Consider the following 18,225-nt stretch of genomic DNA (forward strand, 5'->3'; position numbering starts at 1 on the left):
GTTTGTCTGTTACACTGAAGGATGTCGTTACAAGTGGCCACAATAGAAAGCTGCTGAAAAATAGAGAAGAATTCTATATTTGCCTGGCAATATATTGTTTTTAAATATTGCTGGTCTTAAAGCAAATACCAATCTCTTAAGTGAATGAAAATCATAATTTGAGACATTTGGAATTTTCCTTTCTTATGAGCAGGTGAATTACTCTGTTCGTTTTCTCCACTTCTCCCCCACCGACGTGCAGCAGCCCATTCTTTTATTGTAATGTGCAGGATATCAGATCTCACAGTGATGGGGGATGTTAGCACACACCTATGCCTTTTCCTCTTGGGCAGGCCACAATGGCACCTGCAATAACTGACACTGGTTCCGCAGCGCAGAGATAGTGCTGGAGGTAAATCTCTGCCAGAATAACAAAGAAGAGATGGTGAGATGTTCTGGTTTAATATCCGCTCCATCTTTCTTATCTATATTAGAAACGCCTGTCAATAAGGATGACTGAGTAGAGCTGGAATTATGAAGCACCTTCCAGGTTCCTTTATCTCCTGGAGCAACATTAATACTTATATCTAGTAAAAGATACTGGCTGAAGGAAAGACCATTGTTTGCCTGCACTGGTGCATTTGTTTAGGAAACATGCTTTTAATTCCATAATGTTATTTGAAATGCCTTCTTCTGCTCTGAGAAATATCCACTTTTGTTGTTCTTTGTGAAACAGAAGCTGAAGATAGCAGGCTTGCTCACAAAAGCCCTGATTTGAATATGCTAATGTTAATTTAAGCATTGAGTTGCCAAATTTTCTTGTGAGGATTTTTTTTGTAACGTGCACATTTAATATTTGTGTATGCATTATTCCCTGTGCTTCTCTGATTCACAGACACTGAGTAAATATTGTCTTTCAGTATGATCTACAGCAGAAGTCAAAAATGACACTGCAAACCGAAACTCCTTTTCCCAGGTACAAATCTCCTTTTTCCTCTGATTTTTTTTTTTTTTTTTTTCCTGGAAATTCAGGGGAAATTACTTCTGCGCCCAAAGGGCTTAGGAACTTTTTTGGTTGATGCTTCCAACCTAAATATTACAGATTATGCCAATTTCTAATATGGCATCTGGCTGAACTAATGGTGCGTGTGAATCAATTCCTCTCTCCATGTAGCTCTGCTGTTTTGAATGCAAATGGTGCAAACAGACCTCACCTCCCCCAACAGGAAACGGTGATCAATGGAATGAGTAATAAAACTGTGACAATAGGAAACTGTACCTTCCCTTTTAGAACGTCATCGGTGGGAAAGTGCATGAAACTCTTCACTCTCTGTAAGAGATGCTGAGAACAAGATCTCGTGTCTGTGAGATGTGATTTCTGCTGTTCTAACTGTAAGCAGAAGGTGAAATGCATTACTTGAAGTGAGGCACCAGTAAAACAGCCTGTTTGGCAAAAACAAACCTATCAGCTGCCTGCAAAGTGGAGGCTTCACAGAGGTTGCAGTGTATGAAATGCTGCAATTAATCGGTGTGGCAACAGTGGAAAACCTTTTCAATAAGCTGATGGCTTTGAAGCAGTGTTGCGTTGTGTTGGTACATCAAGTTGCCCAAGGAGGTTGTGGATGCCCCGTCCCTGGAGGCATTCAAGGCCGGGCTGATTGTGATTCCGAGCAGCCTGGTCTGGTGGCTGGGGACCCTGCACGTAGCAGGGGCTTGAAACTAGATGATCATTGTTGTCCTTTTCAACTCAGGCCATTCTATGATCAGCATAGACACTTGTAAGGACAAGTAAGCACATCCTGTTGTAAGGATGCATTTAACAGTATTGACAAAATACAAATACTGAGTTCCTTTAAGTCTGCACAGGTGCCACGTTAGTTAGAGTTATTGTCTTACAGATGCATTACTGCTTGCATAGTTTGTGAAACACTCATTGTATCCCACAGTTGTGTTAAATTAATGCACGTGTGTTAGATCTGAGTTATATAGTAGTATAGTACATAACTGAGTTACGTACATCTCAGTCTAAGCTGAAAAATACCCAATTTGGTACTTACACACTTTGTGAAGTGGACAAAGTGATAATTCAGAGAAAGCTGGACTACCAAATGCATTGACTATGCACTAAATAAAATATTTAACTGTGTTTAATTGGCAGATAAGCCAATTTTAGGAGAATGAACAACTGCCTTAAATAATCGGTAGGCAGAAGCTGTTGTCCTGTGAAGGACCGTACACTGGGCAAGATTATGTGCTCAAGAAACTCCACAGTGCTTTACTTCGAAAGTGGGAGGCTGACTCTATGGGATCTTATTTTAGTTTATTTTGAGGATCCCAAATGAATGATTTGGACATCACTTTCTTCTTGGCTGAATGCCTAACTAGCATGTTACAACTGAACCCAAAAACCACCTTTCAGTGGGCAGCAGCCATTCTTGACATCCTCTGCACTCACTTAACAAAATGATCACCTGTATATTTTTCTTTCCTCAGCCTCCTCCAGTTAATTGTTAACTAGTGTAATCTCTGCTGGTTTGCATTAACGACAGCCTAAATGATGAGGTGTGACACTTCTGTGGTGCTCAGCTTAGGAATTATTTCCCTGTATGACTCCATTCCTTCTGAATGGCTCATCTTTGTTAGATCAATGTGCTGGTAAGGGTTTTCCACTGGGACTTGACTATTGCTACTTCCATTTCCTAACAACAGACATAAATGAGAAGTTTACACACGTTCAGTTTACTTTTGCTAGCAGAAAATAGGAACAAATTACCAGGAAATGAAATGAAATATTTCAATTTATGGTCTCTAGTTGCCAAAACTGTATTCTACTACAATGCTTTCAAGGAAACCTGATTAGAGACTGCCCTTGTAAGAGTATCTGGCAGAAGCATGGCTGAGCCCACGTGTTTGCACAGCATTTGTTACTACACACATCATTATAAACAGACCAAACTTTGCCCTCTTATCTGCATCTATGCCTCTTGTAGGAGCAGTGAAAGAAAGTAATTTGTGAGCAATATTTGACCCTTGGAGAACAACGTGCATCTGTTTAAGGCCATTTTTTCATACCAAAACAAAATGATTTAGCAAGTGTTTAATTTGAACAGTTTGGCGTAAGTGTCTTTTTGAGTGCTTTATCAAGCTAGAGCAATCATCAGCTGCTTAATAAATATTGGATTAAAGTCTGTAAAGGGAACTAACACATGTATCAGAAGGACAAAAATGAAGGAGCCTTGCCAGATTCTAAGCTTTTCTCTTTGCTGTGCACTGCTGTGTTATGTGGGCTGCAGTATGTATTTTGCTGATGCTGGGCATCGCAACACCAATGTTATTTTTGACAATAAAAACTGTAACAGGGGCTGTAATTCTGGCGGTTTGCTGGAGTTATACAGCAAAACCTCCATAGAATTCAGTGTTGTTAGAGAAAACTACAGGAACAAAACTATTAGCCCCAAACACCCATTACTAGCAGTCACAATTCAGCAGTACTTTTGAGTCTGTGCTGAAATGAAAAATCTGGGCTTTGAACTGTCAAGCATTTAACATGCTAGGATGTTAGAATAAGGATTTAGTAATATATGGTGATAATTAAAATGCAGAAAAGTAGAAAGTGTAGTATTAAAATTGCCATGTGCCAGTATATTTTTTCATAACAAGTTAAAGTGGTTATTTTCTAGTGCATATTCCAAAAACACCCTAGCAGTAATAGCATTCCTCTTGCACTGTGCTGTATACTGTCACCAATAGCTGTCCCTTTGGTTTATGTATCCTTATTATTTTGAATAGATCTGCCCGGCTGGATTGCTGTGCTTAATTGCCATCAAACTGTGTCTCTGTGCCTTTGGGTTGACTTGCTTTCAATGCACGGCTGCACAGAATCTTCCTGTGAGCTCTGCTGCCCATTTCCTGGGTGTTGAATCTCTGCGAACCTTCGAGATCTCAAAGCTCTCAGGTTTTTCAGTGGAAGAACTCTCCTTTGTGTAAGCTTGAAGCGATACAAAGCAGAGCCCTCAGAGCAACTTGCTGACTTGATGTCCACTGAGACATTTGGTGATCTATTGGTTTCATAACCTCAACCACAATTCGTATGATATAATACAAAGATCCCTAAGCAATATTCAATGGATTCATTTTCCTTTTCATCCTCATAGACATCCCACATATTTTTCTTTTTTCCTTTATTTGGAATAATAAAAAAACGTTTTTATGATAAACTGAAGACAAGCAGTCTTCACATGTTAGAGTTGTTGATAATATATGCGTGTAATGTACATGGGCCAGATTTGGGAAACTGATTTGGGATCTTTAACTGTCACCCTCTATCTCATGTCATTGGGGAGTGCAGCTTGTGTGTTGGATCTAAGTACTTAAGCAGTTATCAAATGTTTTGGTTTAATTACAACACTGTTTAGCAGCAAGCTAGTAGTAATTTTATATATGAGTGCCAACTCAACTTTGTCAGCTTCAGTGTCTCAGTAGTGGAAATGCTCAATGTTTCAGTCCATAGGAAGTGGAAAACCGCAAAGACGCCTGCTTTTCACTTTTCTTCCCCAAGAAGACTCAAAAAAAACAGGAGTTGAAGGCAGGGCAATAATGGCATGAACTATGTTATTCACATTTGTTTTCCTCAATGCATTTAAATGGTTACTCTCTCACAGTCACACATTGATGTACACACACATTCCCATGCTCTGTGACCTCCACAGTACAATCTCTCCTGCATGCAAGCTAAATTTAAGTAAAATGTCTTAATTTCAAGAACAACTTGGACATCCATTAAATCAAAGTTTCAGCACTTTGCTTTATTATTGCCTTAATACTCTGATGAACAACCAGTATTTTAATATTTACATTCTAAGTTGCTCAAGCACAAATTGATACAGCTGCAACGGAACTTGGAACTGGCAGCGCTTTCAGTCACAACTGAACAATTGTGTCGAACCTGTGCTGTGTTTGGTGCTAAGTATGGTAAGGAAGGTTAGCTTAGCAAGAAGAGCTGCGTCTGTCTGAGAATAACATCCTGCTGGATAACAATCAGCAGATACTCCTTATCTGCAAAAGCATTTAACACTGCTTTGTTAAAATGTTTTTCCTTCTTTCCTCGTAAGCAGTCCTTAGTTGATTTACCTTCTTTTTCTTTAATATAAGAAAAAAGCAATAATATTCATGTAATTTTCAAAATTACACCTTTTAAAAACAAAAAAACCCCACAACAACCAGATTTCAGATTAAAATTGTCATAAATTGTAACTGTAACATTTAAAATTATTAGCAAGCAGAATATTTGCTTTCAAGAAACTAAATATATTTAAACAAGAAGCAGACAGTCACAAGATAAGCACTTGTTATAATAAACTTATGGCATCTGCAGCCTCTTCTGCAGGTGCAGGAAACTTCTTTCGGTTCACTATTCGCTTTATTCAGAATTGAGAACCCCATTTAGAGATAAAAATAGCAGAAAAGGTTTGGATAGACCTTTATTATGAATAAATTCGAAGCATGCCAGGCTTTGCCAACTAATTCTAAAAGCCTGGGGAAGTTTTTGAGGAAATTCTGTTGGATAGCTATTTATTATCTATTCTAAAAGAAATATTTAAGTGAATTTATTAGGGTCGTATTTGCTTTAAGAAATTAAGAAGTTAGGTCTACCTCTGGGCTTGTTTTGTTGCCCACAGGCTTGAATGCTGTAAATCTGGTACATTAATAGCACTTGTTTCCATGCTGAATAGGTAGCTTTCTTTTCATGTGTGTTTAAAATACATTTCCTACGGTAGCTTTACTGGTGAACAGTTAAAAGAAACTTTTCTGTCACTTTAAACAGAAACGTTACCTGGAGCTACCATGATTTCATGTTTCTTTGATCTGATCCTGAGGAAGGTTAGATCATTCTGAGGATCAATATTTCTCACTGTGCTCCTTGCTTTCATGGTGAGCTGATGAAGGAGACCTGCATAGTGCACTGTTGTCGAGTTATCAAGAGTTGTTCTTATTGGAATTGAAATGGAATGGAAATGAGAAGAAATAATTTTCTCGTTTGGCCATTTAGTTAAGTTTCTTATTTATTTACAGCAGAGTTTAAAACAACAACAACAACAAAGGTTTTCATGGTTTGTTTTTTTTTCTCCTGCTTTGCAGCAAGGAGTTGCTCATTGCAGGTATCTTTGTGTCTTTTTAAAGTGTAACTTATATTAATCAGCGGCAGTTAAGCATTGCGTTGCCTTATGGCGCCATTGAAAGAGTAATTGCTCTTCAAAGCTCTTAAATTCAAATTCCCTTCAGTAGTCCTTAACCAGCACTGGTGCTTCCTCAGTTTAAACACTGTCCCTGAGTTTGTTACTTTGGCCCCAAGAATGGGTATGCAGTGATGGAAGTTCTTCATCCAGCCAAGTACCAAGAGCAGCCTAAGGGCCGACGTGGTGTGTGTGCTTTAGACAAGCAGAGCCACTCTGGAACCGTCCTTTACAGCTGCATGCAAAATATTGACAGTGTATTGATCCTAACTATTAAAATATGATTACATAAGATTAATTTTCAGTGATTCGATGAATCATTGTTTTTCAATGAATTTTGTTAATCATGCTTTTTATATTAACAGGCTACCAAGTGAAGCTGGATGCATAGGATTCATAGTAATCTTGCAAGTGTAAAATAAATGTTTGGTTTTAATAAGCTTGTTTCACTAATAAAAAAATTATTTGACCTACGAACAAAGAGAATAGATTAGAAGTTAAGAAGGCAGTTTTCCCAGGTGGACAGGATAGGGATACAAGCGTAGAGTAAAATGACTCAAGTTGAAGAGTTTGATTTACGGAATAAGAATTAACATGCGAAGATAGGGAATGGCAGGTAAAGACTTGGAGGGAAATGAACAAAAGAAATAACAGAACCTCCTCAGATATTAGACGATTCCATAATTTTCCTAGCAAAGCATTATTTGAATCACTTGAAATCAGTGCTGTCATGAGAAATAATCCTGTGTTGGCGGGATACTTAGTGGAGCTTAACAGGATGACCCAGCATGTACTTTGTGTGTAATGTTTATTACGCAGATCGAAAGAGGTTCTGCAAAAACAAAAGAGATGCTCACAAGCACTGCATTAGCATGAGAATATCTATATAATCATAGCATTAAATAGTAAGTCACTTACAAGCAGCAGTGAATGTGTCAGGGTTATATGACCTCTTATCTAAATGACCACTTCAGCAAATACAGCACTTTTAATGAAAATGGTAAATGTTAAATGATTCTCCAAGGTCTAATAATTACCTGAAAATGAGTTGACACTAGTGACGTTCTTAGATGAAAGCTAAACTGTGCTTACTTTAGGACAAATGCTCTTTGCCTCTGCCCCCCAAATTAGAGAGAAGCAAATAAATCCTTCATTAGAAATGCTGCAGTGTGATCCTTCACAAATGAAAATCTCCAACTGTTGCTGTCCTTTACAAAATGAACAGTGTATGCTTAGCGTGGCGTTTCAATGCAAAACTCAACCTTGAATGTTAAAATAAATGACAGGCAATATTAGCTTCAGGAATCTTTCGTTTGCTGTTCCATCTGAATGCTGCTATACCAAAGTTATTACCCATACTATTAAGAAGCCTTTGTAGAAGATAAGAATATCTGCACTACTTAGATGGAGCAGTGCTGCTTAGGGGTAGGCATGCTATGAAATTATGCAACTACATATCTGCTTTGAGATTTAGTTTGTAGAATCTAATTTCTTGGTGTGTTGAGTACATCCTCATGGAGTTCAGCATCCGTTGTGTTTGCAGTTGGTGTAGGAAGACTTCTAAATGAGAAGCTAAAACCAAGATTCCTGAACGAGTCTGCCCAATGGAATTCAGTCTGGCCATGTTTTGCAGGTTTATGAGGGCAGGGAAGTTTGAACAGGACATGGTGGGGAGACTTTACATCTTGTCTTGAATGGTATAATGCCCAAAACCCCCCACCAAAGCTGTGCTCTGGAGTGTTCTTCCTCCTTTGTAAATCAAAGTTGAGACAGAAGGAGCGTGAAAGAGCCTTTGAAATCACATGGTGTTGTCAGGAGAATTCTTCACAGCTGTATCTGAGCGTCCCTCAATAGCACAACTGCACCAGTAGTAAGTACATGTGAGTGTGCTGCTGCAGTTGTACACCAGAGAGGAAAAGCATACTTGACCTAGTTGCTAGGAACTCAACTGTGCCAAGATACTGAGCATAAATCTGTTATTTTTCTATTAGATTACATTGGTGCTTTTGCCATCATAAATGTATCAGTCTGTAAACTGGGCAAGGATCATCTGTGTTACCTAAGAGTTGATTTTGTTCTTTTTTAGTTTGTAGCTACGTAGATAAGTCACTTTCTATTTAATCAGGATACAGAAATAGTTCAACCAATACCAGTTCTGAAAACAGCCTGTGTTTTGAGGTTAGGAAATACTTATATCCAGAAATGAGCACAAAGAAGGCTTTTGGTTACTGTTTGCTGGGCTGTGAGCTTCTGGGCTTGCATCTGTTCTGTGTACAAGGGCATGTTTTGCTTAGCATGCCCAGGCATGCAAAACAGTTGTCCAGATTTTCTGAAAACGAAGTAACATTCGAGTTTCGTTCTTAGTGTTGTTTCTACTTGCTAAACTGCTGGCAGTGCAGTGTGTTTTTGAGGGTGTTGTAGAAGTGAACCAAATTTCAGGCAAGGTCACTGAGTTGTCTGATCTGTGAGGAATGATTCAAAGATCAACCTGAAGCCTAGCTTCTGAAAACTGGTTTCTGTGATGAGTTTTGCTTTGGCTTGTGGTTTTGCATCCCAACCAAAGACTGCATGATAAGAATCTTCCTTTTCCTCACCCCGTAACGCAGTTTAAAGAACTTCTGAGTGTTCAGTAGAACCAAGGAATGGTTCCCAACAACAGAAGCCCAACTTAGTAGACACATCACTCCTTGTTTGCTCTTTCCTGACTTTTCAGAAGAATCAAGGCAGCAGTGAATTTGTGCAGATACAAAGGATTTGGGGCTGAAAAACACCTGTCAAAACAACAGCTTAGTGCCACGTGTTCTGCCTTCTGTAACCTGCTGAGTGATGCTCAAGTTATGGTGCTGAAAAATGAGATGCCGTTTAGTCAGACAAGGAGATAATTAGCAATACTTAAGTTCTGAAGCTACATGGAAGTTGCACTATGAGTTATTTCATCGGCTTATGCTTTCTGTGTCCCATGCACCTGAACCGTAGCCTGCATCACGAAGGCACCGGGACACGGCTACAAGCTGTGCTGCTCTGCCTTACAACCTGACACGTGCTCTTGAGAACGTCTTCATAAAGCACTGCAAGCAGACTGCTTCATCGCCTCGCAGTCTCCGCAGGATTGGGTTCACTGCACTGGGTTTGTTACTTGGGGAAAGCCGAGGGTGCTTTACCTTCTGCATTGACAACCATAGTCGCCACGACCCCTTTGTGCGCTTGAATCCTTTTTAGGGTTTCCTCCGTTTCAGCCTACGGGTAGAGAGCACACCACAGCACCACAGCACCACAGCACCACAGCACCACAGCACCACAGCACCACAGCACCACAGCACCACAGCACCACAGCACCACAGCACCACAGCACCACAGCACCACAGCACCACAGCACCACAGCACCACAGCACCACAGCACCACAGCACCACAGCACCACAGGTCCCGCCCGGCCGCCCCACCCCGGGGTCCGCCCGCAGCCCCCGCCCTCCCCAGCGCCGTTCCCGTCCCGGGGCAACGGGAGGAGCAGCGCCATTACCACGGCCGGGCCGTTGGGGGGAGCGGCGGAAGTGACGGCGGGAGCGGAGCGGTGCGGCTCGGGACGAGGCGGGAAGCGGCGGCTGGCTGTCGGCGGAATGGTCTTTCACTGCTCGAGCTGGCGAACTGCAGAAGTGTGAAACTGAATTATAGGACTGACGCGTAGGGTGACAGGTTGGAAGGGACAGAGGTGATCCTGGCCCCAGTAACCAGGCAGGCAGTTCCAGTGGCCCAGAAGTTTCTCTCAACACTGCTGCTTTCCTTCATGGAGGCACGATGCTTCAGTCTTTCTGAAACCAGTGCAAATATCAGCTCGGCTTTGCAAACAAACAAACACACACAAAAAAAGACAAAAACAAAAACAAAACAAAACAAAACAAAACAAAAAAACCAAAAAAACCCCACCAAACAGTACGTGAAGTGGCAGCTAGCACGATGCAGGAGTGCTCTTGTAAGCGTTATTTATGCTGAGGATGAAAGGATGAAACGTGAGGACCCTCACAGGTGCTCAGGTTGGGCTTGGCTCAGATTTAGACTTGTAACAGTAAATGAAGATATTTTCTTGAAATACTGAGAATTCAGATTCCAAGCAACAGGTATATAGAGATATATATCTTGGGCATACTAGTGAATACAATATTAGGACTGGGGTGTTGCTGCTTGAGAAACAGAAGTGCTTCCTAGCCTTGGGAGTGCTTCCCAGTGAGTTTGAATATGTTAGTAAAAGCAGCAAGTGAACCCCTTAGATATCTGATGCTTGGACTAAGAGTGTGGCGTTTGAACTCTTAAAATTTCTGATTGCCAATTAATTTTGAGGCAAAACATCAACAGAAAGGTAGAAAATACTTAGAGCTCTTTCTGTATTCTTTTCTTCAGGCTGTGGCAGAAGACGCAATTCTGCACATGGGAACGAGGAAGAGGACTGCTGGTAAGTCCATGGGAATTTAATTCCTTCCCTGCTTCTTGAACCTGGAGACCCAGGAAGAGGGAGGGAGGAGAGAAGTGCTGTGTCACTGGATGTACTGTGCTACACAAGTGCTGTAAACAGTCTTGTTTTGCTGCTGGTCATTATGAAACAGCATAAATTAATTCAGTTCGGGAAAAACATTGCAGTTATGACTGATAATTTTGATATCAGGTAACTCTAAAGCTCTGCAAGCTGTTATTGTAGCTTCTCTGCTTCCTTCCTTGTCCGTACTTAGGATCTCTGGAAGTTTTCAGTTTTGTTGGACTATAAAGTGAAATGAATCAATGTCTGATTGGTAATAATACAGGAAAAGCTGAAAAAATTAGCTGTTTGTTTTTATTTCTAGCTAAATAGCCATGATGGAAATTCAGTGGAATCAGTTCATGTACCATAGTAGTTGAAAGCTTGGAGTCCGCTCGTAGATTTTTAGCTCACAGCCCTTATGAATATATACAATAAATAAATGGTTTGGTATAAGGTGATTATTTTGATGCAGTTCTGAAAGAAAGAGAAATGCAAAATGTGTTCATGTGAACTAGAAGTCTGAAATCTTTAGCACAGATGTGTCGCTAGAAATTACATTGCTTATCAGTCATGCATCAACCATTGAATGGGGGATACAGATGAGGTTTATTGCTCACAAAATCAGTGGGGTGATGCAATCTCTTCTGTGCTAAAGGTAAAAGCGACCTTCCCCAGGAGCTGCTGACTTGGAATGATGCTCATTGCTGTTTCAGTGTGCCGTGGGTGGGCTCTGAGTCCTTATGTCAACTGAAGAAATTCTTACATATTTCTGACTTGCACACTTGTGGTGAATGATCTGCAATAGTTGAAATCCATTAAATAAATGATGAATTGCAAGGTATTAATTTGCTAACGCAAGCAAATTGAATTTGGTTGTTGCTCCTGAGGGTCAATGAGAAGACATTTCCTGCAGTGGAGCTTCTTGTGTGCTGTTTTTTAGTGGTCTTATACTATAGATGCACTTTTCCTATGTAAAACTATGCAGAGTAGTATCGAGGGCTTGAAAAAATCTTCAGGAGAAATTTGAGCGAACTGTTGCTGTACTGGGTAATGATATCTCCTCGTTAATTTATTTTATGGACTCTGTGGGAACGTGCTCTGGTGTTTCAGTTGGTGTTAAGATTGAAATTAAGATTGAATCAATTTATAAGGTCACAATAATTGGGTAGGAAAGCAGAGCGCTTTAATAAAGCAGCTGCTTAACCAAAAAGGAAGATTCTGTCAGAGTTTTTGAATGATTCCACCTGTATGCACCAGTGTTTTGTTTAAAAAAATCTTTCACAATCTCACTGTCCGTTAACAAAGTTTTATTTTAATCCTCTGTTACCTCAACGAATTCAAATATTATAAACTGAAGAAATACGTTTAAATTGTCTGCTGTGTTCCGCATATGCCTACGGTTTTTAAAAGCTGCTGTGTAAGTGAATGGTAAAATGGAAATTCACTCAAAACCTCTGCGTGTAAAGATTCCTTTCCCAACTTTCGAGAGCAGTTTCCCATGCTTTTCCCTGCTGTGTGAGGAATTTACAGCTAAAATCCTCTAGATGGTGCTACAGCTATAGTATATTCCAGTGAAGTCGATGGTAAGTTCGGATGAAATCTTTGGGCTTGCTGAAAGGGCATCCCGTTTAAGTCGCATATTGTACGAAAGGATTACCGACTTCAGCTAGGCTGCCGTTTCCAGGTTTATGCACGGTATGATCAGCACAGGTTGATTACTTATCCTCAGATAGGTAAGAACAGAGCAAGGACTTTAGAGATATCGGAGACTTGCAGGAACTGTTCTGTGGTCAGATTATCCCCTCCTCACCCCAAGTGCCTGTAAAGCACCTCCGTGGTGCATCCATCCCTGGAGTGCTGCAGGGCAGAGGTGTCCAACTGCAGCCTGCCGTGCTGAGTAAGTGACAGCAATAAGGGCCTCTTAAGGCATCCAGCAGATGTTACTGCTTTTGTATGCTAATGGAAACTTTACGAACCATTCTGTTCCTTCTGAGAGCTGATGTAAGTACATGAAAATCGCTTCCTTATATCAAGAGCAAATTGATAATAGCCTTGGTTCAGTTGTAGAGGCACTTTATTTGATAATTGCTGAAAGCTTATGCAGAGCTTTGTCAAAATTAATATTTGGTATTCTGCCAGCTTTCCATGTACTGAAGCAGCTGAGCAAAGTCTGAGTTGCGAGCACTTTGCTACCTGCGTTTTTAAGCCCTCTGTTTTGGAGGTGTTGGGGCTGGGATGTGAATCTGCTCTATTGTGTTTTCTTTCTCACCTGTGTTCTCAAGGTAGCCACTCACAGTCCCTGCTGCTGTGGTTATTTCAGTGTGTAGTTTATTAACAAGCTCATCGGAAAGAAACATCAGCTCATCAGTGGTGCTCCCAAACATGGGAGCGTTGGATGGCCAAATGTGTTGTTTTGTGTGGTCTTCCATGAATATGTAATAACAAAGAATTGTACATCGCAAAGGAAGATGCTGTGCAATATACACTAACGTTCCATAGTCCTGCTCTGGTAGGAGAATACTCTCTGAAGCAATAAAAATGTAGAGAATGGCTCTGATGATGGCTGAATCGTACTGAGGTTAATACTGTTGCTGCTGATGAGGGCTGTGTTGTTCTTTAACTTGTATGGAGACAAGAATAATGAAAACACAGGGGTATAATCCTGGAGAGAACCAACTATCCACTCTTTGTTGTAACAGAACCTTACAGAGATGTAGACCATCTATAAAACAAGTAGAGAATTGAGGTAAAATTTATTAACCCATATTGACATTTTTTTTGGATAAGAAAAGAGCTATATTTCCCATTATTGAGTGTTCTGGGTGTATTTTATGGAAGTTCCAATGAAAACACAGTCCTGGAATGTGAGCTGTAGTTGTGTGCTATATTCTCATGTTTGTTATTTCTTCATCTCAGTTTGATCCAGAAGTAGGAGTTCCAAAAGAACATAAAAACTCAGTGTTTTAAACCTAGGATATCTGAAAACACCTCGGTAAGCATATGGGCATAATTAGATGTAATGAGAACGATAACAGCTCCCTTACTAGAGATAGACTGCCTGGAGCAGTTTTGTTGTAGCCTAAAGGCTTTTTTAGATATAAAGAGAGTTTGTAAAGTTAATTCCTAAGAGTTTCTGAAATGTAGCTCACAGAACTGAGCATGAAGTAAGGGATGCATTAGGTTTAGTGCAGCTGGAGCTGTGTTCTTCTTGTTATGGGAGTTCATTTTGTATTGGTTTTAATCCTTTTTCTTTTTAGGGGTCTTAAGATTGTGTATCTATGTCCAAAAGCAAAAAATAAATTCAGTAATAAAACAGAAGTCTTTCAGGAGGGATGTGTGGGCACACTAAGGCTCCTTGGGAGGAGTAAGGATTTACACCACACTGAGTTATTTCATAGCCCTGCACCACTCACATTCTCCCTGCGTATGTCTCTCTAACTTTTTGACCCTTTAAATACTGTGATCACCTTCTTCAGTTCCACGTGAGATTACCAGTAAAATGCGTTACGCAGTGCAATCCTTCTGCAGCTAGAAGGCTTACTAAAATTGCAGCAGAAAGGTAGTGCTGAATGTGCGGTGGAGCAACGTCAAAGCAGCATCCTGTGACGAACTTCTCCAGCGCTCTTGGAACTGGCAGGCTGTCAAGGAAATTTAAATATATGACTTTGACATCATTAGAGTGAAACCAGAAGCCACAGTGAAATACCGTATGCTGTCTTTCATGTGGTGGAAATGCTTCTATGTGGCTGTACATGTAAATTAAAATATAGCCCCTGGCACATGGTTTCTAAGTAACCAACATATAAACACGGGTACACGCTCTCCAAACACCACTTGTATTACACCATCAATCATGAGCATGGGATTCCGTGTTCTCTTTCAAGTGGATGCTTTGGTGCATCATGTGTAGCAGTGATCCACGGTGCGAGGACAGCTCTGCTGCCAGGTGCTGAATGCTGAGATCCCCGTCCCATCTAATCCGGGGCCTTTCCCCTGCTTTGAGTGTCATGTTAATGTTTTCTCAGAGTACCCTGCTTCTTGAATATAAGTTTTCATGAGAGCTCACTGAGAAGGGCAGTTTGCTTTGTTTCTCTTGGGAAGATCTCATCTCCTATGCAAACTGGCCTTTAGAAGCTGCCACTTACCAGGCTGTGTGAGCAGATTACAGTCAGGGATAGCGCATTCTGGAAGCCTGCTGAACCCTGGGGAAGCTATGAAAGAGGGATCTGCAGCACCAGAAGGTGGTGATGTCCGTCCTGTTATCCCAACATCCTACTGTCTGTCTGGATTTATGCAGTATCCAGCTTCAGCTCTTCTCTACATTTGGAGAAGTTTTCTGATCATCTAAGCAGTTTTTCTAAACCTCTGTTGCTCTGCATGTTTGGATCTTTTTCTTGGTCTCTCCTTTTATAGCTGTTTTACTTTGATCCATTATTTAATTTTTTAAACACGTTTCTCATCTCATCCACCTAGAGTGTGCGTGAATAAAAAATTCAAAAGTCTTGCCAGCTTCCTTGTGTGCATCAGCCATTGTGAGAAAATCAGTGCAGTGGCAATTCAGTCCTTAAGTGTTATCACAGTCTGTAAGTGGCTCTGCAGAGTGATGGTATTTACAGGCTTCCAGGTTGTGATTCTTTGATTAAAGAAGAGATCTCTGCTGCGGTAAGACTCTCTTTGGCAGCAGTTGTTGTAGTGTCTTCTTCCTCTGCTCCGACAACTGAGTGTGAGCCTTTTTGGCTTCGGTAGCCCAAAGGTTTATACTGAGCAAACCTCTCAGTCTCTTATGTCAGCATAATAAATATCTTAATTTCTCCACTTAAAATCCTCTTAAAGAAATGCCAGCAATGGTTGTCATGCGAATGTTGGAAAGAGACTTGGGAGTAACTTTCATTCATATCAAATTTACAGTCGAACTTTATTTGTGACTCCAGGCTGAGCTCACCAGGTGTAACTGGTTTCAGCAAGCTCCCTGGGCAGGTAGAATACCACTGGGGCAGGTAGAGTGCAGCACACCTCAGTCTCCACTGGCGTTGTTTGGTTGTTTGCTTTGTTGTTTTTTAACATGTGTATACATATGTTTTAAGTTGCATCAGATGGATATCATTTTTTTGACTTCTAACTCTTTATCTGGCAAGCTGCTGTTATGCATGTTCTGTTCTCTTACGTTTTAATTTTTGGGCCTTATTTTGCCGTTCATAGCATGGCTCAATTGTGCTGATATCTTCAGGTGCAATTTTGAGTGTGTGGGAGTGATATTTGGCTTCAAGGGCTGTAAGGAAAACTATTAGAATATTGGCAACTATTAGATATGGATCCTGGGATGGATTTAACTGATCATCCAGTGCCAGCTGAAATTTTTATAGCGCAGATTGTTTATAATGTGCGATGCTGCCTATTGAGCGCAGCTCTTCTTAAGAGGCTTTTCCTCTACCTGCTTACAGTGACGTAACTGCCCTGCCTAGGGCTGCACGTTGCTGAGAACTTTCGGTGGTGGGTCCCCAGAGTGGGCTGCTGAGTGATGGCATTGATGCAGTAGGTGTGATATTGAAATAGTGCTTACTGATCAACCAAGACTGATGGAATGTGGAGCCATGAGAAGGCGAGCCTCCATTCCACGTCTAAAGGAAATAAGCAAACAGGTGTGGTTGTGGTTTGTGCCCCAGTGCTTTGTGTGTGACGAGAGTCAATCGCTTCCTTGTAGGCTCTCTTCATGTGCTTGCACTCTTCCCTCCTGATCCAGTTCTTTTTCCTCTTAAATAATTTCTAAGGGGAGTTTCTGTTCCTCCCTCCCATCATCTTGGATTACATTTAGTGCCGATGAATTTTTGGTGACACAACTGCTGCCATGTCTCTGTGCCTTCAGTGCGCTTTGACTCCTTGACTGCTGACAGGAGGTGCTGAGAAAAATCAATACTTTGAAGAATGTTCTGAACATTTCTCACTGAAAATTTTACTCTTTCTGAGAAATAACCAAGTCGTGCGGTGGTTCTTGCAGTTGGGTAAAGTTGGCTTCACACACTTCAGTGTGGCCTTAGGAATGGAACCTTCAGGATGCTTGCTGCTTTGAGAATGGCACTCGATTAATGTTTATCTTTGTCAAGAGTGCCTTTTAGCTCGGATTTGATCAACCAGTTGTACCACAGTGATATAGCTCTATTTCTGGCCTGGTTTTATGCTCAGTGAGAACGCTGTGTTTAAAGCTTAAAAAGCTTAAATATATTAACAGCCTTCACCTGTTTTAGAAAACCTACTCAAGAACTAAAATTGTAAACTATTTGTAAGTATCTAGTTAGCCAGCCACTTTTGGAAGATAAGCTTTGAAGCACTCTGGGCTTTTCTGTGCAACCTTTTAAGTTCCAGCTGGGACTGAATGGTCTTTAATAAGAGCCAACCAAAGCTACAGATTGTAGCCAGTTTACTACAGCTCCTCCACTCTTCCCCACTTGGAACTTCAGCATCTTTTAGGAGAAGCTGTAATAACTGACTTGGCAGACCAAGTATCACTGCTGCCATTTGGCATTTCCCTGCTCAAATTCTATTGAATGACGATTGTTTGGGGCTATGTGGTGTACATCTAACTCAGAACAAATTTCCCATTTTCCTCAATTTCTTTTTTGCTAAACTTAGCAAAAAAAGGGGAGCAAGTCATATTACCATATCACTGGGAAGCTTTAATCTTCCAATGGCTCAGCCCATTACAGCCTTATATAGTTAGAATGATAGAGAGAATGATGCAAGTTCCACTTCCAGGAAAACAGTGAATTCATATTAGTATATATAAGACCTGAAGAGGGCTGAATATGGTGTAGTGAAGATGATGTGAAGGCAGGCAGTATTCACTGATGTGTGCAGAAGTTCTTTGGTAAGCACCTGAACCTGACTCGTGCCTCCATCTTGAAGGCTGGATGGAGCATCTGCGCTTCAGAATGGATCAGAGCTGTGAGTCTCCTGACCAGTATCTCATGTCTGAGAATATTCTGTGTATTGACATTCGACAGACGAGTGAGAAACACTGCTACATGCATCCTGAAAAGAAGGTGTCTTGTTTCAGTGCTAAGAGTTTACCTCATGTTGGGGATCTTTAGTTCTGTAGACTCACAGTGAATCAGAAGGGATTGGCCTGTTAAAGATGTGTTGTGTGATCTTGAGCAAACTGCTTTGCTTCCCCACGTCTCTGCTTCCCTCCCACTCTGTTCCACAGCACAGCCTTCTGCTTGCGCTTGCTCCATGCCTTGCACAGCGCAGCCCTCGTCTCTGCTGGGGCCTCTAAATACCACCACTGCATAAAACGAAAATAATCCTTCTCACAACCAGGAATGCAGGCTGGGAATTTCAAAAGGGCAGAAGAATGAGTCAGTTTTCATGGACCTGTTTGAAAGTCAGAGCTTTGTGCTCAGAGGCTCAAGGCAGTTTGCCGAGCCCCAGTCCTGTTGCTGTTGGCTTCAGTGATGTAGGACAGCAGAATAGACTCCAGAAATCTTCTGTTATATGTGGCTCCCCTTTTA

General features: G+C 41.1%; 1 protein-coding gene across 1 annotated transcript; it reads right to left on the reverse strand.

Annotated features, from left to right (window-relative positions):
• Window positions 1-4,960: 4,960 nt before the first annotated feature.
• On the reverse strand, window positions 4,961-17,790 carry DYNLRB2 (dynein light chain roadblock-type 2; the record flags this gene model as incomplete). Its single annotated transcript, XM_079541298.1, has 5 exons — window positions 4,961-5,034; window positions 5,813-5,980; window positions 9,374-9,449; window positions 9,654-9,855; window positions 17,786-17,790. 5 exons carry the CDS (start codon window positions 17,788-17,790, stop codon window positions 4,961-4,963), a joined length of 525 nt encoding a protein of 174 aa, XP_079397424.1.
• Between the last annotated feature and the right edge of the window lie 435 nt (window positions 17,791-18,225).

The sequence above is a fragment of the Tetrao urogallus genome (genome assembly GCF_951394365.1).
Source record: "Tetrao urogallus genome assembly, chromosome: 12".
NCBI classification, from domain to species: domain Eukaryota; kingdom Metazoa; phylum Chordata; class Aves; order Galliformes; family Phasianidae; genus Tetrao; species Tetrao urogallus.